Below are 24,211 nucleotides of genomic sequence, written 5' to 3' on the forward strand. Positions count from 1 at the left end.
CAAAATCTGCTGTTTATAAGAAAGATACCTACAAAGACATACACAGAACAAAAATACAGGGCTGGAGCAAAATTTACATCAAGTGATTCCAAAAAAAGCAGGAACGGAAACAAATATTTACCAACATAAAGAGAAAAACCAGAAAACTACATTAAATTATATGCTCCTAATATCATAGTGCCTAAATTAGTAAGTAAAAAAATTAACAGAATTACAAGACATAGACAGAAATACAACAGAGGTTTTAATGTCTCCTTTCTCCGTTTTGGACAAATGCAATGGAAAGATAAATAAACATGAAAATTGCTAGAGAAATTAGAGTTAAAAATTAGAGTTAAAAGTCTCCTACATAGGACTACTAAGTAACAGTGTATTTTTTAGCAGCACATGAAACATTTTTTTAAATGACCATATATTAGGACATAGAGATACTGCTAATAAATGCAAAAAGACAGAAGTAGTAAACATATGCTTTTATAGACAATAATGTAACAAAAATAGCAACCAGTTCAGAGAACAAGACACACACAGACCCAAATGGAGACTTAATAATGAAATCCTAAATAAATTGCTCAAAGAACAAATTACAGACATGACTAATAATTATTTAAAAGAAAATGATAATGATCAAACAACCTAACAAAATTTATAAAGCAGTCCTCAGGTACAGAAACTATATCTCTATCACATCAAATCTTCTCCCTCATCTCCCCATTTATTCAACCCCACCAGAAGTATCTCAGGTATTAAGAGATGAAAGGAGTGACTCACTCCAAAATATACCATCTTCAACCAAAGATGGTGGCTAGAAAAGCAGAAAAGCCTTAAAGAACCCCAACACAATAAAGTCACGGAAAGTAGAAATAGGTCTTTAACTTCAAAATAAAAAGTAGGGGTGAGGGAGTATGGGTAGAGGAGGAAAAGTTACACCTATAATTTCATTTGTATAGAGACCATCTGATGGGGAAATTCCTTTACCAATGTAGATCTTAGAAAATTACCTAAAGTGTTGAGAGGTATGGGACTTGCCCCAACTACAAAATTTGTTTATGTCCAAGGTAAGACAACACTTAAACCCAGCTCATCCTGACTCCATCTACCTCACCATTCTGCCTCTCCAAATGAAAATTAAAAACCCCATAAATTACATAAAGTTAATTAAGTAAATCATAAATTTAATATAATTCTTATCACTTTTTTAAAAATTTATTAATGGTCAAAACTAATGTATTACATATGAAACCTGGCTAGCTCTTCAGATTTGTGGGTTTTTGTCCTTTTGGTTTGTTTTGTTTCTTTTTAAAGACTTACCCTAAACAGTAACCCTGCCAAGCTCTGGGCAAACAAGTCCTTTATTTGGTTATCCTTTGGCTTCTGCATGACAGCTTCTGTTATCCTGAGAAGTATTTGCAACATCTGCTCCCTGGACCCCCAAAATAAAAGTTGCATGTAAATTCCATACATTATTCATCACAATGGTAAATCATTTCAATCACATTAAACTCTCAAATTGGATACAGTGCTGTGAGTCAATCATTCAACAAGCATATATTAAGCACTTACTACATGCAAAGTTCTCTGATAAGTATTGAGGATACAAAGAAAGAAAAAAAAATGGCTCCTGCCCTCAAGGAGCTTACATTCTAATAAGGGATACAGCATACAAACAACTACATACATACAAGATTTATGTAGAGGAGAGAGAAGGCAATCTCAGAGGGAAGACACCAGTGGGGAAGGAGAGAGCTAAGAAGGAAAACCAGGAAAGTCCTCTTGTAGAAGGCAGGACAGGAGCCTAGTCTGGAAGGAAGTCAAGTGGATATGAGGAGGAAAAGCATTCCAGGTATGGGGAACAGCCAACGAAAAGGGACAGAGTCAAAAACTAGAGTGTTGTGTGCAGGGAACAATGTTCTATATTGCTGGACTGAAGAATATAAGGGAAGTTGAGAGTAAGAGGATAGAAAAAACAGGTAGGAGCAAGGTTAGAGTGTTCTGAATGCTAAATAAAGATTTATACATTTATTTGATCTTATAGGTAATAGGGAGCCACTGGAGTTTAGGGTCATGGTCAGATTGGCAGTTAAGGAAGATCATTTTGGCAGCTAAGTTGAAAATAAATTTTAATAAGGAGAGACAAGGTAGAAAGATGAACCAGAAGGCTATTAAAATAGTTCAGGGGTGAGGTAACAAGAGGCTGCACCAGGGTGGTGGCTGCTTGAGTGGGAAAAAATGGGACATAAATAAGAGCTGTTGTGAAGAGAGAAATGGTAAAACTTAGCATCAGACTGGATATTGGAGTGAGTGTAAGAAAAGAGTCAAAGATGACATGGACCAGAAATTGTGTATCAATCAAAGAATCTTAATTATCTTTTCAAGAAAATAACAAATTTTACAAAAATATACAGTCTCTGAATAAAATAAACATTTCAAAATACTCCTAATTCTGTATTATAATCACCATATATAAAGTAATTTTGGACATAGTGAATCTTGCAGGAATCACAGACTATGTGACTGTACTGGATTAACATAAAGCCACTCATGATTTCTATCTTGGGAATGCAAATAGTAACACCCTGATTTTACAGCATTTTTTAAACACCTCAAAGCATTTTCATGTCTATTATCAAATGCAGTATGTCTTTACATGGTAGGTAAAATTCTGATTAGTTCTTTAGTGTATGGATATTAAAGTTACTATATCTCAAATACAGATTCTGACAGCTGGATTAGTCTCAGAGATGATCTAATGTATTTACCAAGTACCCATCTTCAAGACATTATGTGACCTAGACCTAAATAGTTTCTACCTGTGACCCCTTCAAGTGCTTTTTAAATTGTGAGCCACAGTTTAAGAAGTACTGATCTAGACCTGCCCTATACCAGTGAGGGGCAACTAGGTAGTACAGGGAATAGAGCACCAGACTTAGAATCAGGAGGACTTGAGTTCAAATCCAGCATCAGACACTTGACACTTCACTAGCTGTGTGACCTTGGGCAAGTCATGTAACACCAATTGCCATGCTTTCCCCTTTCCAAAACCAAACAAACAAACCAAAAAAAAAAAACCCAAAACCAAAAAATTCTCAAATCAGGTAAGACTGATAACTCTATTCCAATAATAATTTAATACACTTTTAAAAAACCAACTTTCGTGAAGATTCACACTTTTTGCATGAAAGCTTCTAATCTGCTTTTAAAAGTACAAATCTCTATATAAGTACAAAATAGGAGTCATATTTAGCAATCTTTTTCAGCTGGGGATTTTTTAGAAGCAAGTTAAATCGTTCAGTTTTGCCATTTTTTTCTCATCTCAGTAGAGACAGACAACTGATAATAGTTCTTTAAGAAAAATCCACTATTAAATTCCTTGAATTTTTCTTCAAAGCATGTCAAAAACTCAATTTTCTTTAACCTTTCCTTAGAGGTCTAATTTTGTAATCCTATTTGTAGCTCTCTTCCTCTTCACATTTCCTCTTAAATGTAAAATTTAGTCGAAAAATTATAGCTACAGACTAAGAAAAATAGAATCCAAGAGTTAGAAGAATCTCAAATGACATTTAATCCAATATATACCTGAGCAAGATTCTTCTCTACAACATACTTGAAATATGGTCATAGAGCCATTCTGCTTTGGACTAGCTCTGTTAGGAATTTTTTTCCCCTTAGTCTAAATTTATCTGTTTACTATTTCCACCTATCACTTCTACTTCTGCCTTCTGCAACCAAGGAGAAAAAAATCTAATCCTCATCCACATGACAGTCCTTCAAATATCTGATGATTAGATTTCATCCTCACCATCTCTTCTCTAGGCTAACCATCCCCAATCTCTTGAAATGTCTCATTTGGAAGGAATTCAATGTTCTTCAACATCTTGGTCACCCTTGTCTCAATGATCTCTGGTTTATCGATATTTTTATTTCCTAAAGTTCAGTGCCCATAACTGAACATAATACTCCAGCAGCAGAACAACCACCTTCTGGTTTCTGGAAACAATGGTTCTCTTAAGAAAACCTAAATTTGCAACAGTTTTCTTGACTGCCATAACACATTACTCATTACATTTTTCAGGTTGCATGCCACTAAACCCTAGATACTACTGAGACAAACTGCTGTCATGCCATGTATTTCTACATAATACTTGAGAAGTTTATTTTTTTAACACAAATGTAAGAAAATTTATTTATATCTACTTAATTTCATCTTAGTAGATGTGGCTCAACATTCTAACCTATCAATATTTTTGAATACTGTTATCCAGTGTTAGCTACGACACAGCATTATTAGCATATGTTTATCTAAGTCACTGATAAAACTTCTAAAAAGCACAGGAACAAAGACAGATCCCTGGCATTTACCAATAGAGATCTCCTTCTAACCAGCTATCAATTCATTAGTAACTACTCTTTAGGTTCAGTCATTAAACCAGTTCCAGAAATTCACTCAACAATATTATTATATTTACTCTATCTCACTGTCTTTCTCACAAGAATAGCATAAGAAACTTTATAGATGATTAGTCAAAATTTAAGTAATCTACAAGATTCTCCTGATGAATCAGTACAGTAACCATATGATAACTGCTGTAAAAAGGGGCTGGATGGGAAACATGTTCTAGTAGTAAAAACAGATTTAGTAACTGATCATCTATATATAGAGAAGCTGAGGTTAATATAGAAGCTGGCAAATTGGGAGACTGAAAGAATGGTGGTAACTTTGACAAAAATAGGAAAATTTAAGACAGGTGAGTTGGGAGGAAGATAATGTCTATTGTCATGAGCCCAGATCCCTCCAAACTGCCATCAGCAGGGTATACATAGTGACTGATTCCACTTTGATGAACAGAGAATTATCAACTACAATCATTCTGATACAATGGCAGAGCACAAGCCCTTACCATCTGACCTAATGCTGACCTCAGGACCCCTAGGTCTTGCCATTTACCCTGCTACTGCACTAGCATCACTAGGCCTTTCTAAAAGCCCTACAGTTGAACCCTATTGTCTTTCCAATTAAAATGTGAGCCCCTTGAGAGACGGGACTGTGATTATAAACATCACTACTTCAAAAAGGAAGTGAATGACAGAAAAAGAGTCAGTTGAAGCCAATATAATAACATTACTTTGATTTTAACAAAATATTTTAAATTATTGTCATTTTTTATCTGAAAATGTTTTTTTCCAGCATAGATTAAAACTCCTCATTAAGTCTCCTTGCTAACATTTTTTTAAAAAATCAACAAAAAGGTAAGTAGAAAAAATTTAATATTGCATAATATCTTAAGCAACTACTGAACTATTCTCAGTTTACACATTATTAAAGTATATAATAAACTACTAGGTTAACTACTCACAAAATAATTTAATATGGTACACACACACAATAAAGTAATCTAGTCACTCTCAATACAAAACTATTTTTAATATCCAAATTCTTCATAATAAACAGAAATCCCTTATTCAATACCAACTAGGAACTCACTGCAGATTTTGTAACAGGCAGTAAAGCACTACGTTAATATTTTAATTACATTATTAAAAATTAAAATATACCACATCAATTTCTTTGAAAAGTAAACTTACCATGTCTTTTTGTTCATTGCAAGTTCCATTATCATGTGCCTAAAAATACTTAAAACAGCTTTACAGGCATCAACTTGCTCTTTCAAAAGCATGGGAATTTCAGCACATGGTTCCAATAAAAAGACATTGGCAGAATTTGTCAAAAACACCTGTAAAGGAATACATGGCTTTTAATTTTATTTTTATCCCAAAATTAAGCACCAGAAAAGATAATTTCCATATACAAAGCAGAATACAAAAAAGAATTCACATGAAATCCTGAATCTCCATTTCATACTTTTTGGCGTTTTTTTAAGTACAATAATTTAACATATTTCAAAACTTCCCTGCTTGTCTGTTACTCCTTCTGAACTACTTCTGCACATTAAGAAAAAAAATGTTTCACCTATTAACTATTTTTTTTGACATCACAATTTTTCCCTCTCCTTCCACCCCCCCTCAAATTTAAAGTTAAAGAAAAACACCCTTATTTCAAGTGTATAGTCAAGCAACACAAATCCACAGTGACCATGTACAAAAGTGCATTATCTGGAGGTGGGTAAGAAGACAAAAACAACACTGTTAAGAGCAAATTACAGCATTTAAACAAAAAGAAATTTAATTTCGTAAAAAAAGAAAACTTATTTTATCAACAAACATCTATTTCAGTCCACCAATCTATGCTATTAGAATAGTGTTAGCTTTCACTGCAACAGGAGAAATACAGAGTATTAAAATATATCCCTGAAGGTTTAGTTTATTTAACTTCACATAGATATTAATAATGTCGTGACTTAATTCCTCTAAAATTAAATTGAAGTGTGGCACACTAACAATCCAAATAAAAAAAAATCACGGAATGGCTTTTAAAATATTTTATCTGATTTTCTCTCAAAGTCCCTAAAATGAAGGAAAGAAAATTGCAGCTAGGCTCTGAAGGATAGAGGAGAGGGAGAGGACTATAGGGGAAAAAAAAAAAAAACCTGACTAGTAAACAACCAGAAAATGCATATTTTACTCTTACTAAGATTTTAAGAGCATAAATTTGTCAATGGGAATAAGTGAGCTACCAGGGTTAACTAAGTAAATTTACCAATTTTTAAAATTAGTACTGCTGTTTTTTTTAAGGAGTAATGACAGCTTTGTGCAAATCTAGCCACATTCTTTTGCCCCAACCCCTTTTTGATGAAAGAAAAACTTATTTTAGGGATGAAAAAAAATGTGCAACAGAACAAAACATTTAAAAATATGTTCCATCATTATTTGACGTTATATAGCTAACTGGCTCATATAAAGATTGAGTCTATAACCAACCTTGGTCTCTAATCAACTGTGCTGACTAGAGAAAAATGACTGATTACTTTTAATTTCAAAATGAGTACATAAAAATTGTGTTAATTTATAATTTTGAATTTTCTGATGTAAGAAAAAAAAATCACTTGAATGGTCTGATATTTTCCTAGAAAGAAATTTCCACTAAAACTAAATCTCCCACATGCTTTCCCAAAATAGAAATTATGAATGGCTTCATGTTAATCAAATACAACCTTTTATCATTGAAGAGAAAAGCAGATCTTTTTAGTCAAACTACAATACATTAAGGAGTTTAGTAAATTTTAAGATTGAAATAAAGATTGTATTACGCAATTACCTAAAATGAATGTATTAAAGTACTTAGCATTCTTTTTTTTTTTTTTGCTTTTTTGGAAGGCAATTGGGGTTAAGTAACTTGCCCAAGGTTACACGGCTAGTATTTTTTTGTGTGGGTGTTAAGCGTCTGAGGCCGGAACCGAATTTGGGTCCTCCTGACTCCAGGGCTGGTGCTTTACTCACTGCGTCACCTAGCCACCCCCGTACTTAGCATTCTTAATTTGAATCTATAACTTTTGATCACACCAAAAAAATATGTTCCTAAAGCTTCACAAATCAACACAGAGAGAGAAACAGATATTCAGACTAATCTACTCATGGTCTTTCACTTTAAAAATATATCAGAATGACAATTAATATATCTAGGATAGAAACCATGTCCCACTTTCCTCACCTACAGCCTCGTACGATACATTACACACATAATAGACATTTAATGATTGCTAAATGAGATACTTCAATGCTGAATTTTCACCACTTTTTCCTAATGAAGGCAAATAAGTACCAAGTTCAACAGGTACAATGAAGTGCAAAATCTGGATGGATCACAAAGAATAAATCAGGGGTAAAGACACAAAGGACAGTTAATACCATGGGAGCTATAAAGAATAGGGAACTTGTTCTCAATTCATCAACCTTAATTTGTGGCATAATTTAACTTACTAAAAAAAGGAAAGGAACATATCTATTCTAAAAGCAATTTCTATTCTCCCAACTGCTAACAAAGTCACTCTATCCTATTTGAAATACTAAGCATGACTTAAGAAGAGGTATTTTTCTAGCAATTGGTTAGATAATATCTAATCACTAGATTACCTTTTCAGAAAATTATCAAGTAAAAATTATCCAGATTTGTAAAAGGTTTATATCCTAGCTACTCTGGCAATTTCCCATATAAAATGAACAAAGATTTTGGTTAGTTTGTTTGATTAGCTGGTTTTACTACTTAGGACCTGGAAGATTCATCCCACTACTGAACATGGAGTCCAAAAGCCCAGAGTTTAAATTCTATCTCAGATACTTCCTAGTATTACCATGGATAAGTCACTTAACTTCTATTTACCTCAATCTCCTCATCTGTAAAATAGGGATAATAAAAAAATCCACTTCATGGAGATATTCCAAGGACCAAATGAGATAACATAAGCACACACTTTACAAATTTTAAAGAGCTATAAAAATACTAATTATTATTATTTCTAATAATAACAATAAAAATCAACAGTACCTTCCTTGAGGGGTTTATATTCTCTTGGAGGATATATCACATAAACAAGCTAATAAGTACACAATATATAAAAAGCAAAAAGGTAGGGAACACTAGTAACTAAGGAGACCAGGAGAGATGTCATGAAGGAAATCACACCAAAGACGTATTTTGAAGTAAACAAGTGATTCTATGAAACCAAAGTGAAAAGGAAGTGCTTTCCACACCTGGGTAAGCGTCTGACTGACTAGATGGAGAACACCTGGGTAAAGACTGAGAGAAAGAAAAAGAAGTAGACTACACTTGGAATAGACTCCAGATAACCTTAACAAAGAGAGGCAGTAGATGAGGCATTTGGGGTAAGATACAAGCTATAACATATGTACATAGCAAAAATCTCCCCTCAGCTGTTCAATCTTTCTGCCTAAAGCAAAGCAACTACTAATGTCCTGACTTGCTTTTAGGCTCATACATCAAAAGGAAAAACAAAAACAAAAAACAAGAGAACAATTCTATTCTACATATGACTCTTGCCAATAAGGAGAAATTGGTTGATAAGGTAAAAATGATTATGGAAATTCTGAAGCTAAGTGACCACTCCATCTCTGAATCTGTAACAGAGTAGCCAAAATAAACTGGCACACATTCTAGATTTAAGGATAACATTCCACAGGGTTGAAAAATTTAAGGTGGCTGTCATGAACTAAAATTCTACAGAAATCATCCCAGGAGAGAGAGAGGTAAGCTCTTGAGAATGAAATTCAGGGTAGTATGATAGTGAGATTAATGTGAATGCCTAGGCAAGTCACAGATTTTTTTAAAAACATGTACAAAAGAAGGAATTAAGACAGAAATAGCAGATAGTGAATACGAAAGTATGGCATAATCCTATAAAAAGTTTTAGGAGTAGTAAAGCTTAGGATGATCATAGATCCAGAAGGTATCAATGCCAACCCTATTTTATAGATAAGGAAACTGACAGAGAGATTTATGTGACTTGCCCAGGGTAAAATAGTTTTAAAACATCACTTAGACTGAACAGTATACCTAAGGATTTTAAGGTTTTGCTGTTCTTTTTAACTATTTGGGAAAAAATAAGATAGTCAAATAAATGATAAGACTGTTACTTAGAATGAACAAGAGAAAGCAAAGATGCTCTTCAACTACTATTTTCCTTCCATTTTTTTCTACCAAGAATGATCTTTGGGATGCTAAGTGCAGAACAAAAATGACCAAGAGGAAGGGGCGGAGCCAAGATGGCGGAGTAGAAGCACGACCCTCCCGAAGCTCCGGCTTCCACCCTCCCCAATCCATGTAAAAAGGGGACTCTAAACAAACTTTGGAGCTGCAGAACCCACAAAATGACACAGAGAAGCTAACCTCCCGCTGAGAACAGCCCAGCAGGCCGGCAGGAATCAGCCAGCACAGCGCTATGAGCCCAGCCCCACTCCGAGGCTTTAGCCCCAGGGCAGGCCTGACCAGCCGCCAGGCAGAGGGACTCCAGATCAGCAGCAGCTGTGGCCATTTCCAGATTTATCAACACACAGATGCGAAGGACAAGGTGGGAGGCCAGTGCATTCTGGACTTTGGGACCCAGTAAGTGGGAGTGCGTGGCTTTTACCCCCGGGGCGAGAAACCGCTGAGACGGCACAGCCTGCCAGCACCACGTGGCAGCTTCAGTTCCTGGCCTGCAGAGTGTAGGGGGACCAAGCACCAGTCTGAGGGGTCATCGCTCTTGCTTTAACCTGCTTGGATCTGGATTGCAGTCTAGGGTGGAGGTCCTGGGGTGTGTGTCCAGCTTGCCAGAGCGTGTGGAGACCTCAGAGAGGGCACCCATCTAATACCTCCGGCAGCTGAGAAAACCCCAGCGTTTGGGACGAAAACTCCCCTGTCTGGTGGCAGAGTCCTACTGTGGCAAAAAGCCCAAAAGTCAAATAATTGAGTGGCAAAATGAGCAGGCAAAGGAAACAAAGCAGACAGAAGATTCCAACATTACACTCCTATTTGGGGGATAAGAAGGAGCAAGGCATGGAACAGGAGGAAAACAGTGAAGTCAATACTCCTGCACCAAAAGCTTCAAAGGAAAATACAAGCTGGTTACAGGCCATAGAGGACCTTAAGAAGCAGATAAGAGAAGTGGAGGAAAAATTGGGAAGAGAAATGAGAACAATGCAAGAAAATTATGAAATGAGAGTCAACAGCCTGACTGAGGAAAATAATACCTTAAAAAACAGACTGACTCAAAGGGCAAAGGAGGCTCAGAAAGGCAATGAGGAGAAGAATGCCTTAAAAAGTCGAATTTGCCAGATGGAAAAAGAATCTCAAAAGCTCAATGAGGAGAATCATTGCTTCAGAATTAGATTGGAGCAAATAGAAGCTAATGACTTTATGAGAAATCAAGATGCTGTTAAACAGATACAAACAAATGAAAGAATAGAAGGCAATGTGAAATATCTCATGGGAAAAACCACTGACCTGGAAAATAGATCCAGGAGAGATAATTTAAAAATTATTGGATTGCCTGAGAGCCATGACCAAAGTAAGAGCCTGGAAAGCATCCTCCAGGAAGTTCTCAAAGAAAACTGCCCTGATGTTTTAGTATAGAGGGCAAAATAGAGGTTGAAAGAATCCACCGATCACCTCCTGAAAAAGATCCCAAAAAGAAAACTCCTAGGAATATTATAGCCAGGTTCCAGAATTCCCAGATGAAGGAGAGAATATTACAAGCAGCCAGGAAGAAACAATTTGAATATTGTGGAAACACAATCAGGATAACCCAGGATCTGGCAGCTTCTACACTGAGGGATCGAAGGGCCTGGAATGTGATATTCCGGAGGTCAAGGGAGCTGGGATTAAAACCAAGAGTCACCTACCCAGCAAAACTGAGTATCCTGTTTCAGGGGAAAATATGGTCATTCAGTGGAATACAGGACTTTCAAGCATTCTTGCTGAAAAAACCAGAGTTGAATAGAAAATTTGACATTCAGATACAAGAAGCAAGAGAAGCATGAGAAGGTAGACAGGGAAAAGAAATCATAAGGAACTTATCAAAGTTGAACTATTTTTTTTATTAAGCAATTGGGGTTGAGTGGCTTGCTCCAGGTTGCACGGCCAGTTGTTGTTTCTGGGTGTGGTGCTGGGTGTCTGGGCCCGGATTTGATCCGGGTTGTCCCGGCACTGAGGCCAGTGCTCTTGCTTGCTGAGCCACTTGGCCAAAGTTGAACTATTAACATTCTTACATGGAAAAACAATAATTGTAACTTATGAAACTTTTCTCAGTAGTTGAAGGGATTAGAAATATATATATATTATATATATATATGTCTTTATATGAGGGTATGCAGGCATATGAATACGTATGTGAATGTGTGTATATATGTTTACAGGTATACATAGATAGAGGGCACGGGACCAATTTAACAGGAAGGGATGATACTTAAAAGGTGAAATTAAGAGGTGAGAGGGATATAATGAGAGGAGATGGGGAGAGACAGAGTGGGGCAACTATCTCATACAGAAGAGGCAAGGGAAAATGGTTACAATGGAGGGGAAGAATAGGAAGGCAAAAGGGAATGGGTCAACCTTAGTCCTATTGAATCTGGCTTGAGGAGGGAGGGAAATACACACTAAATAGGGGATCTCACCCTCCAGGAGAATAGGGCGGGGAGGAGATGTGAGGGGGGATGATGGAAGGGAGGGCAGGCTGCGGGGGAGGGAAGTTGGAAGCACCCACTTTTGAAAAGGGACAGGATCAAAGTAGAGAATAGAACAAGTGGGATGTGGGATAGGAGGGAGGGAAATATAGTCAGTCTTTTACAATATATCTGCTATGTTATTGTTTTGCATTAGCCACACATGTACAACCTATACTGAACTGCTTATCTTCCCAGTAAGGGTGGGTGATAAGGGAGGAAGGGAATGAATCTGGAATTCAAAGTTTTAAAATCAAATGTTTAAATATATATATACTATTATCAATATTGTTTTACATGTAATTGGGAAATATAGAGATCCACCATGCCCTACTGGAAAAGTTGAAACGGGTATGGGAGAAAATATGGGAGAGAGCAGATCAGAGGTGGGGATATCCTGTGGGACTGCTGTTTTGGGGGGATGGGTGGGGGAAAAACGGGGAGAAAATTTGTAACTCAAAATCTGGTGGAAACGAACGATGTAAATCAGAAGTTAATAAAGCATTTAAAAAATTTTTTTAAAAATGACTAAGAGGAAATTAATATACAAGAGAATAGGAAGAGGGAACCTACCTACCCTACAAGAGTTGAAGTCCAAAGGCTAATATGTTATAATCTCTAGTTCTGAAAGAATGAATGAGTGAAGTATTGTGTTGACTATGCACAAAGATCTGAGCTAAGCACTGAGAATACAAATAAAAAAGAGAGATGTGCTTGGGAAATTGCTAATAGTTGATGTAACTGCAACGAGGAGTATAATGGGAAATGCTTAAAAGGGAAGTAAGATGAAGCAGAAGGTAGGCAAGAGCAAGATAGTAGGGTGTTTTAAATGCCAGGCTGGGAATTTTATTCTAGAATACAAAACTGCTTATTAACCTGAGAGCATAATCTTATAATGAATCCTATTATCTGAAGAATGGTAAGAAAAATGATTTTAAGGAGAAAAACATTACCTATAGATTCAACCAATAATCATAAATTCCACCTATCTTCATGCTTTTTCTCCCTAGACTTTATGTATGTTTTCTCAATGGGATATACAGAATTTTAATATATCTACAAGAATATTGTTGTTTGGGTGTGGTCAAGATACTATTCAATTTCTAGGCATCAGTTCTTTTTCAAAGATATTTAATAACTATTTAGATAATTTTTTACATCTTCAAGAAAGCTATTGTCTGGTACATAAATATGGCCTAAACAGCTTTTAAGATAGAAATAATTAACTTATAAGGACAAGCATCAGGGGACACTCAAAAGAACATTGAATTTGGAGTCCTAACACTGCTCCCTAAAATCAATGTGACTTTGGACAAGTCACTTTAGTCAATCAGTAAACATTTATTAAGCATTAACTAAGAGCTAGGTGCTATGTTAACCAGGTCAGAAAACTGAGGTTACAAAGAAAGACAGAAGTCAGTCCCTGACCTCAAGAAGCTCACAGTCTAATGGGGGTTACAACATGTAAACAACCATGAACAAACAAGCTATCTAAAGGATTAACTGCAGAAAATCAACAAAGTGAAAGGCACATGATTTAAGGAGGATCAGGAAAGGCTTCCTGTAGTAGTGGGTGAGATTTTAGTTAGGACATGAAGGAAGCCAGAGAAGTCAGCAGGCAGAGACGAAGGAAAAATATCCAGGCATGAGGAACAACCAGTGAAAATGCCCAGTGTCAGGATATGGAATGTACTATGCAAGGAACAGCCAGGACTCCAGTGTCACTGGATCTCAGTGTCCTCATCCTTAAAAGGAGAGGGGTGGACTTGCTGATGCATTCCAGCTCTGAATCTTGTGATCTAAAGGTACTGTAACAGCAACTACTATATGTATTCTGAGGTGCAAATCAGGACATAGATTAAATCAAGAGTTGGCAAACCACTGCCCACAGTTGAAATCTGCCAGATGCCTGCTTTTATACAACCCAGTGAGCTAAGAATCATTTTTACATTTTTTAAAAATAACTTTATTTAAAAGTGTAAAAACAATTCTTAGCTCATGGGCATAAACACATGAAGTCAGCCCTCAGCTGTAACTGGGTGACCCTTGAGTTAAATGATTATCATCGGTGGCTCCTACAAGCACTAAATGTAAAGTAATAAAGCACTTTCTTCATAATAACCCTATGAAGTCGACAGAACTATTATTATCCCTACTTTACAGATGAGGAAGCTTATTCTCAAAGACCTTAGGTGACTTGCCTAAGGTCACAGTGTAGTGAAATATTAAAGGATATGCTCCAAGAATACTTCTGAGACAAATCAGTTACATGATAGTCTCATTACTACAAAATTTCCCCTACCAAAGAAAAGAATTTGTATTTTTGTAAGCCTCCCCCTATAAGAGCAGCTAGGTGGTACAGTGGATAGAGAACTGGACCTTAAATAAGGAAAATTCATCTTCATGAGTTCAAATCTGATCTCAGACATTAGCTGTGTGACACTGGGCAAGTCACTCAACCCTATTTACCTCACTTTCCACATCTGTAAAACGAGCTGGAGGAAGAAAAGGCAAACCACTCCAGTATCTTTGCCAAGAAAATCCCCAAAAGAGGGTCACAAGAAGTTACACAACTGAAACGAATGAACAGCAATAATTCTTTCTGTAAAACTACACATTAGGAAAAATAAAAATAGAAGCTCTGTAGTTGGTTAAAGTAAGAGTTAGAATGAGAATTGGATAGATTCTGGTTGTAGAACATTTTTAATTTTATATCTGATGAAAAATACTACCTGTTAACAATAGTAAATAATTAAAATGAAATCATACCACAAGAGTAAAATATTTAAGTAAATGATATTTCTTGGCTACTTTTCACTTTGTCTGGCCACATACCTGTAGTGTAGCTTGCACACCAGCTTTAATATTCTTATTATCATCTTCTAATACACAGCCTCTACTAACAGCACTAGTAAAGGAGTAAGTACGTCCCCAGCTTGAAGATCGTTTATGACCAGAATGTTCAGTAGTGGCCTTTTAAAAACAAGAAGGAAGATATATTAATTCAAGTATTTATCTCTAGCTGTATGAAATACTATTCAAAAGTTTTAAAATGACAAATGTGTACTTATTCATTTTTATTCGTACCTATTTATCAGTCATGTGGCCAATTATTCAAAAATCAAGATTAATAGAGATTGTTATTGGTGAAGCTATATACATCTTTAGTTCAGAAACATATCAAAGCATTTAATAAATTATTCACCATGAAAATGTGTTTGTTTATAAGTTACCTCAAACTATTTTTTGAAACAATTTTGTTAAAAACCTAGCAATTTCTGTTATTTTTCAATAGTATGTTGCTCTGTATAAGTGTCCCTTCTACAAGACTTCTGGCTAGTATAATAAAAAAAAAATCAAACACATGGGGCATATAATTTCAAATATATTAACTGCATGATGACAATGCTTATATGTATTTTAGAAAGACTTTTAGGACCTGATACTATAAATTATTATTTTGTCATTATCTTGCAAATCTTTCTCTCATACACTTAACAACTAACCTGATCTGAATACCTTAATGGAGACCAATCTAGCAAAACCTTTCCTTTGAAGCCTAAAGGCTATGACCCAAAATTCTATTTACATAAATATAAAGGTTAAAAATGTAATGTTCAGATGTAAAGCATGACTTGTAAGAAAATATTTTATTAAACAACTAGCATTAAAGATAGTTCATCAGGAAAGGTAGTTTGTTATAATTTGTTAGTTAAGAAGAAAAGCTTTGCCTTGGAGCTCCTTCTGTGAAAGTGCAAGCCCCTTTATGAAGTAGTTCACATTCTGACCATTCACAGGTCCCAAAAGCAATGCAATTTAAAGGATAAGACACTGAAAGAAATTTATCTACTTTTTATCAAAAATTTATTTCCAGCTAATGTAGCAAATAAAATAACACCTGTTTATTATCTGTCTCTGTCACTGAAAATCCCAAATTTGCATCATCATCATCTTGAGTAATGTCTTTTTTATCAGGTTCCTCCATGAACAAAGGTTTGTCCTGTAGTATCCACTTTCTATATACTCTGACCACTTTTCTTGTTACGGATATGTCACAGGAGGGCAACAAAAATGCCTGAAATGATAAAAGAAAATTATGTTTGAAACATTTGTCCATAAATATTCACAAGTCACTGACAATCAAAATACTAATTTCATATTTTCTCTGTGTGTGTGTGTATGTGTGTGTGTAAACATTCACAGTTAGGCAGATCTGTATTTCTTGTTCAGTTGTATCCCACTCTTTGTGACCACATTTGCAGTTCTCTTGGCAAAGATACTGTAACAGTAAAGGAATCTGAAGATTTTCCCTGTCTCTTAATGGGCCTCAAGTGGAACCCAACAGGAGGGGCTTGACTGGGGGGTGGATTGTTTTTCAAGAAGGCCCACACCTTTTATGACTTTGTGGTTAGGCAGTGGATCATTAAAGTTGCAATGTCCTCTGACCCTGAGGAAGGGTATGTACTCTGAGATGAGGTTTTACTTTGGGGCTCACATATGGGAGAGTTGTGTGATTTGGCTAGATGAGACTCTGGGCAGCTGTTGAGCCCTCCTCCTCCTTCCCCCCCCCCCCCGACTTTGAAAACCCAGATGTTGGTGGTGCTTCTCTCTCTGATAACTAACTATGTATATATGTAAGTCACACTGCTGGAAGCTCTGTGTGCTGGTCTGTTGAACTGTGTTATTTTCTCTGTGTATTTTTTGTCTGCTTGTAATTTCTGTTTATATTTTCTGAAGTTCAGGGTACTGATTTTCTCCCCTGAACTAAGTAAATGATATAAAAGTTTGATTAAAGTAAGATTATTAACCCTTTTTGAATTGCTTTTCTTTAGAAAAGCAGATCAAAGAACCTGTGCTAGCAGCCATCCTGGGTATGTTAGGGTGCTTGCTGTTACAGATTACTGAAGTGGTTTGCCATTTCCTTCTCCAGCTCATTTGAGAGATTAGGAAACTGAAGCAAACAAGGTTAACTGACTTTCCCAGGGTCACACATGTAATAAGTATGTTTCCAGCCAGATTTGAACTCAGGATGAGTCTTTCTGACTCCAAAACTGGCACTCTATCTATTGCATTACCAATTGCCCTTAAGTAGATCTGTATACACACACACACACACACACACACACACACACACACACACGACAGTTTTGTGACCATTTAAGAGTTATAATCTTGAAAACATTTGATATTACATTGTATTTACCTACTTACATATATATCATATCCTGCCAGTGCAATATAAGCTTTTTCTGTTGTTTCTGTACCCTCAGAGCTTTGCACAATACCTTGTATTGAGCAAGTATTTAATAAAATGTGATTGAACGGAATTTTCAGTAAAACACAATACACAAAAAATGAAGTAAAAAGAAGCCCGTTTTCCCTCCTTTGGGAAATAGCAGAAAGTAGACAGTGGTGAGTTCCTTTCAGATCTTCCATTTAAGAAGGATGCCCAGAGCAGCCATCTTGTTATTTCCCATCAGGCTACACTTTTGAAGAGTTCGTCAATGCTCTAGGCAATGTCATCATCCTACAAGATTACACCAACCCTGAAACTTATACCTCCTCAGAATCTCCTGCCACTGGGGCTCTTTCCTGCCTCTAACTGGAGAGGATAGAAAATAGAGCGAGGAGAGTTCCTCCTATGCCTCCTTTTTAGCTACTTTTTATGTGTTGTCTTCCTCATTAGATTGTGATACCCCCAAGGACAGTGACTGTCTTTTTCCTTTCTCTGTATCTGAAACTGCCACCAGTCTAGTACAGGTCTCCATCACTTCACCTTAAATTACTGCAATAGCCTGCTCTTTATCCTCCCTGCTTGAAGTCTCTTCCCATTCCATTCCATCAGCTGTCAAGTTGATCTTTCTAAAGCAAAGGTCTGATCCTGTCATCCCTCTATCCAATCTCAACTGGCTCCCTACTACCTCCAAAATCAAGCATCAAATCCTCTGTTTGGCATTTAAAATCCTTTCTAACCTTTTCTCTTCCTAGTTTTCCACTTCTTATACTTCACTCTCACCCACACACTCTGCTAACCAGTGACACTGGCTTCCTTGCCATTCCCTATATGGATCCAACAACTTCCAACTCCAGGCATCTCCCCCATATGTGGAGTCATTTCATTCTTCATCTGTCTCCTAATATTAGTACCTGGTTTCTTTCAAGTCCCAGATAAAATCCTACCTTCTACAAGAAGTCTCTCCCAGTCACCATTATTGCTAGTGCCTTCTTTCTTTCGATTATCTCCAGTTTATTCCGTATATATCTCGTCATCGTTGTTGGTATTTGGGTCCCCGTTAGACTGGGAGCCCTTTGAGAACAGATTGTCTTTTGCCTGCCTTTCTGTGTATCCCCAGTACTTAGCATGGTGCCTGTCACATAGGTCGTGGTTAACAAATGTTTGTTTACTAACTGAAGAGTGACATTATATGGTAGCAGGACAACTCTAAAATGACAGGGTTGGACTAAATAAATGGCTTTATAGCTCTAAATTTATGATCCTATGATCCTGTAATCATGATACAGAATACAACAGTCTCCAAAGAACTGAAAATGAATTATCACCCAGAGAGCAATAAAAGGGCAGATGGTAGATGGAAGCAGGCTGCATTATGTAACCAATGAGGAACTTCAAAGAAGGAAAGAAGTAAAATGCATCACCAGAGAAATTATAATAGTAAGATTAGATGAACTGGTCATGTTGTAAGGGGGAAGGCTGAAAGGTGGACAGCTTTACTGGTGTCCTTGCAATGTTCACAGAAACCAAGGAAATCCTGCAGGATATTTGACTGACCCTTACGACAAAATTATGGAAGGACATGAACAAGAGTCACACAGAATGGGCAGGACAGATGGACTGCTCTTGATATCAATGGAGGAAACATAAAATTGATGAGATCACAGATCCATCTAAGTAGAGTTGAGAACCACTTTCCACTTGAAAGAATAAATATAAATTATAAGAATCTACTTCGTAGCTCTGGTCACATATCATTCACCAAATCCTCAGAGCAAATAAAACTAAACATTAAAGAAATCTGTTCAGTTGTTTCAGTTGTGTCTGACTCTTTGTGACCCCATTTGGGGATTTCCTGACAAAGATACTAGAGTGCTTTGCCATTTCCTTCTCCGGCTCATTTGACAGATGAGGAAACTGAGGCAAACAAGGTTAAGAGACTGGTCCAGGTCACACAGCTAATAAGTATGTGAGGTCAGATTTGAACTCACAAAGATGACTCTTTTTGACTATAAGCCCAGCATTCTCTCCACTGTACCATGTAGTTGCCCATTAAAGAAATATATTTGCTATTTAAACAAGATGACTAATTAAAAAAAACTATAGTTGTCATATTTATATGGTACTCAAGGTTTGTGGTAAGATATATTTTTTGCTTTGATGAAGATCTTCTGGCACTTCTGGTAATGAAATATATTTGGATGGGATCTAGCAATACTCCAGTATACAAACTCATCAATCACTGGGAACTATACTTTTGAGAGTATAGAACATGGAATTCAATATTCCATAGAACATGGAATAACTTCTTTTTCATGGATGAGAATACCTATTCTCTTCTTACATTAAAGAATTTTTAGAATTTCCCAATCTGGTTCCCATCTATCTTCTAGATACAAATATTTAAAGCCTATTTGAATCAAAGGGAGAACAAAAAATGAATAAAGATTAAGTGTTACATACCAGCAAGGCTGTAGTCAAACAAAAGATCATTGGATTTGGCTTAAAATAAGCAAATATCTATTATAATATCCATTTCAAAAGATGTATTTAAAAATTAAAATTCCTTAAATGAAGAGTAAAAATAATATGGAAAGAATAAAATAATATTAAAACCTAAGCTTCCTGGTTTAAGCAGAACCAAAGGATGCACATGTGTGAGATCCAAAGGAAAACTTTGCTGATTTCATTCAGGCTCATCACCAAAAGTTTGCAACCATATGATGACTTCTATGGCCAGAACAAATTATGAAAGCCTTTCAGTAATGATAATGACAAAGGTCATACGGCAGTTGTACTTCATATTTCTATATGACATTAATGTCTATTAACTGGTTTTCCACAGCAACCCTCTCAGGAATGCAGTGTAAATATTATTTTCTCTATTTAAGAGATGAGAAAACTTATGCTCAAGATTAAGTGGTTTCCCTCCAATTATAAACCTTAGAGTCAGAGGCAGAATCAGAACCCAAGTTTTCTGATTCCAAGGCCAGCAATTTTTTTCTTTACAACATAATGTGTTTCTTCTACTATGACATTTTGATTGTAATCTGTATCAATATAAGGAGTCTTCATACCAATAAAATAGTGGATCTTTTAAAATACTAAAGTTAAGAGACAAAAAAGAAGATATTACCTCAATATTATAGAATTTAGTTAAGGCACAAAAATCTGGAAGGCCATTCAACACATGTGCACACATGCTCATACTTGTATATACACACAGTGTGTGTGACAGTTTTAGTAACGAGGCATTTCAAAAATAAAATATCAAGTTACTTCATTACCTTACTGTTTTTAGAATCATCACCTAATACAGAAATGAAATTGTTAAGAGCCTTTTTAAACACAAAAGAAGACATATATTCTACTAACCTGACGAAATACTTCATTGATAAAATTGACATAACCTCGCGTAGATAAGAGGATTCGCTGAACCATTTCATATACAGTCCGATGCTCTTCTTCAATGCTACAAAGGCTGGAATTACTGAGTCTTCGATCAGACAAAGTGCTGCTATTAGAATGATTTTTATCCTGTTCAGATGGCCCACTAACTTCCAACTCAGAAGCTTTCTCCTGTACCATTCCACCAACATTCTAGAAAAGAGTAATTGCAACTTGCTGAAAAAGCTTACAAAACATAAAAACACATTTTTTAAAATTTAAGATACGTGTTTATTAAAGAAATTTAGATTACTGTTAACTTTCTGTTTGAGGTTCCTGGGAAATCATCAAAATTGTAATTCCAAAATCACTTTAAGTGAAGTCAAGTAATTTCCATAGCTTTTACTTTACTTATCAATTATCCAATTTATAAGCTATCCCTTCCCCTATTGCAATTAAATTTAACTCTCAGGGAAATCATTGAGGAGCTTAATCTATAGCTATAAAATTATAAATACAAAAATGTAGGTTGAATGGATGGTTAATCAACTAGAGCTACTATAAAAACTGGACACTAAACAGCCTCCAAGCAAACAATGACTTGAAAACCTTATGTTTGGTCCATAGCCCAGCGATAAATCATTTGATCCATAGGAATGGGCAACAGTAAAATCAAAAAGATCTTTCCAGGAGGTGGAGGGAAAGGGCATGAATTTGGAGTCCAAATGCTATAGTTTCATTGTCAAAGATAAGAAAAAATTTTCAATGTGTATGAATTGACACATCTTTTTCGTTTTTTCATGGGCTCATTGTCCTCCTATTTTCATCCTTAAATTCTCCTGGGACGATATGCCTTGGTTAAGGTCTCTTTGCCACATTTCTGTATGCTTATTTTTACCTCCACGGCTCCTCACTGTTTTGTGGAATGATACTGTCTATAATCTTACAACATCCTTCTTTGTAAAAGGTTACAAAAGAGTTATTTTCTTAACTAGTATTGCCCTTTGTTACCTTCTCTCTCTACTTGGCAAGGAAAACAAATGTCTTTTGGATGAGGAAATTTCTAGGCCCCTTATTTAGTCCTTATGAAGAGAAAGAGGAAACTAATGTGTTGTAAATAAAGGACAAAAAAAGGAAGTATGTATCCTTGGAACCCACAGCTGCTCACCAAGGAAGCAAGATCCTCAGGCTACAAAGACAGTTTATGGCAAAGTAAATTTTAATTATAAATGGGTTGCAATGACCATACCAACTAGTTGGTTCCACTCTGTTTTGGCAACATGGAAATTACTTGGCCCACACTAGAAAGGTCAAGTACAACACTACAAATGATTACTGTCTAGCCTTTGTATCATGTGGGTTAAAATGAACTACACAGATCAAATGTGAAAAAAAATCCAAGATAGAATTTTTGTGCAGAAATGTTTTTTGATTTGATGTCCATCCCTTACATCTCACTCTAGGATATATTTCAAGAATATGCTTCTAATAAAATATATTTCAAAAGTTGTATTATTTTCTGAATACTAGCAGAGGGATGTCAGGAGACAGAAAATAACAAGCAATCTTTAATTGTGACAATTTTGTAGCCTAACATACATTCTGGAACCAAGGAAGAAATCAGATAGTATTTTAAAATGTAAAATTTCCTTAAAAGAGGAACAGATCTTCCTAAATACATACTGGGTCATGCATAGCAGCATCATTTTATAATAATTGTTTCTGGTTCTCACACCAGTCAGCCCACCTCCCAAAAAAAATTCAATTCAAAATTCTTTTGGCTGTTTTGTTTACTTGTGTAAAAAAAAGAAGAAAGTGAAAATTAATTATTAGTAAAATACCTGGATGATTTTAGGCAATCCTTCTCCTCCATTCTTAGTGTTCTGAGTTGTAGTTAGGTATGTCTTTTCCAGAAAAAATGTTACAATCCACTTAATAAAAGCAACACGAGCTGCCATATATGGAATTTTTGTGCTATAAGTATTTTCATTGTTTCTAGTTGCAGCAACATATACTGGTTTTGGTCTCGAATGGGGGATGTCTGGTAATGTAAAAGAGTATACAATCTAGTTAAGTAAATCACAAATACAAGTAAAAATAAATATTTGCATTGGATACATCTATTTAAATTAGAAAGCTGGTATGGTATAGAGATTTCTTTATTCTAACACTCTCAAATCCCATTTTTCAAAGTAGTACTTTTTGGTAGCATTATCATTGTCTTTATATTACATTTTGATTAAGAAATAATTTTGCATCTTAATTATCTATTTGTTTTTAGCCTATATTATTGCACAAATACAAATAGTATAGTTAACACGGCATCTCAGGCCAATACAAGGTAAATACAAGGACACAGTTTCTATGTCCTTCTTTAAGCCCTTTTTAAGACTTAAAATGTAAGTACCTAATAAAATATATTAACCAAATTTATTCATTTTTATTTGTTAACATTTTTCCTGGCAGCAGAAGCTATTAAAATGGAAGGCATTTCACCTAATCACTGGATGATGGTTTTGAAAGATTTTTTTCTGTTTTTAATCTAACAAACCATCTACAATGTCAGCCAAATATATATATATATTTTTTTTTCAGTCCTTTTCTCCTCTACAGTAGATCTAAATATGGAAAAAGCTTTGAGATAATACCTGACATATGTAGTTATCTATCTACCATGATAATTTTTATGAATATGATTACAGTCATACATTGTTCCAGAATCTGTCATTTCATAAGAAGCAAAGCTTTTAGCAAATATAGCTTTAAAAAAAAAACACTAACAGTATAAAAATGCAATAATTGGTAAGTAGTCTCAGCTACCCTTCCCCAAACATATTTTCTCTCTCTCTCTTTCTTCCCCCCTCTTTCAAAGGCACTTTAGAGATCCTCTACTCTAATCCCCACATTTTATAAATGGGGAAACTAGGGAAGAGGAAGACAAAGTAACAAAATAAGGCTATTCAGCAAGTTCATATCAAATTTGGGATAAGAAAACAGATCTCAAGGCTCTCAGGTCAGTATTCTTTCTGCTATACTAGAAAAGTTAACCAAGATCTACTCTCCAAACATTTTTCCTTGTTGTTGCTATAAATAACCCCAAGAATAGACTATTTTCCCTACCTCCTCAACCACCACCAATATCTTATACATATAAATTTCAAACTGCATGATATGTCCTTATGATTTATTTTCAAAAGTACCTATGAAATTAATTTTAAATGTTTCATGGGTATAAAAAGGTCTAGAGTAGGAATGAAAGGGTGAGTTTACAATACAGATTTACCTCCACTCCATGAAATGCCCTTACACCTAGGCTTCCTCAAACTACATGTGGAAAACTTTGAAAGCTGGATCAGAAATATATTTATCCTTCCACTATCTCTCTCAACACATGGAATCAGCTAGCATGAAAATATTCTCTCTCTCTCACACACACACACACACACACACACACACACACACACACACACACACACACAC

At 35.6% G+C, this 24,211-nt stretch overlaps 1 protein-coding gene across 5 annotated transcripts in view; it reads right to left on the bottom strand.

The window, feature by feature from the left end:
- The window catches only part of RALGAPA2 (Ral GTPase activating protein catalytic subunit alpha 2), a 440,153-nt gene that overhangs the window by 338,400 nt on the left and 77,542 nt on the right, over positions 1-24,211 (bottom strand). For all 5 annotated transcript variants that reach the window (XM_069075497.1, XM_069075496.1, XM_069075495.1 and 2 more), the window contains 6 exons: positions 22,573-22,772; positions 20,720-20,944; positions 16,010-16,186; positions 14,947-15,084; positions 5,584-5,732; positions 1,312-1,423 (listed from right to left, as the gene is read on the bottom strand). In XM_069075497.1, coding sequence (XP_068931598.1) covers positions 1,312-1,423; positions 5,584-5,732; positions 14,947-15,084; positions 16,010-16,186; positions 20,720-20,944; positions 22,573-22,772 — 1,001 coding nt within the window. The remainder of the gene's footprint in view (positions 1-1,311; positions 1,424-5,583; positions 5,733-14,946; positions 15,085-16,009; positions 16,187-20,719; positions 20,945-22,572; positions 22,773-24,211) is intronic.

This window comes from Petaurus breviceps, unplaced genomic scaffold, assembly GCF_028583685.1.
Source record: "Petaurus breviceps papuanus isolate PSGF00001 unplaced genomic scaffold, PetGlider_PUasm1.0 90919, whole genome shotgun sequence".
NCBI classification, from domain to species: domain Eukaryota; kingdom Metazoa; phylum Chordata; class Mammalia; order Diprotodontia; family Petauridae; genus Petaurus; species Petaurus breviceps.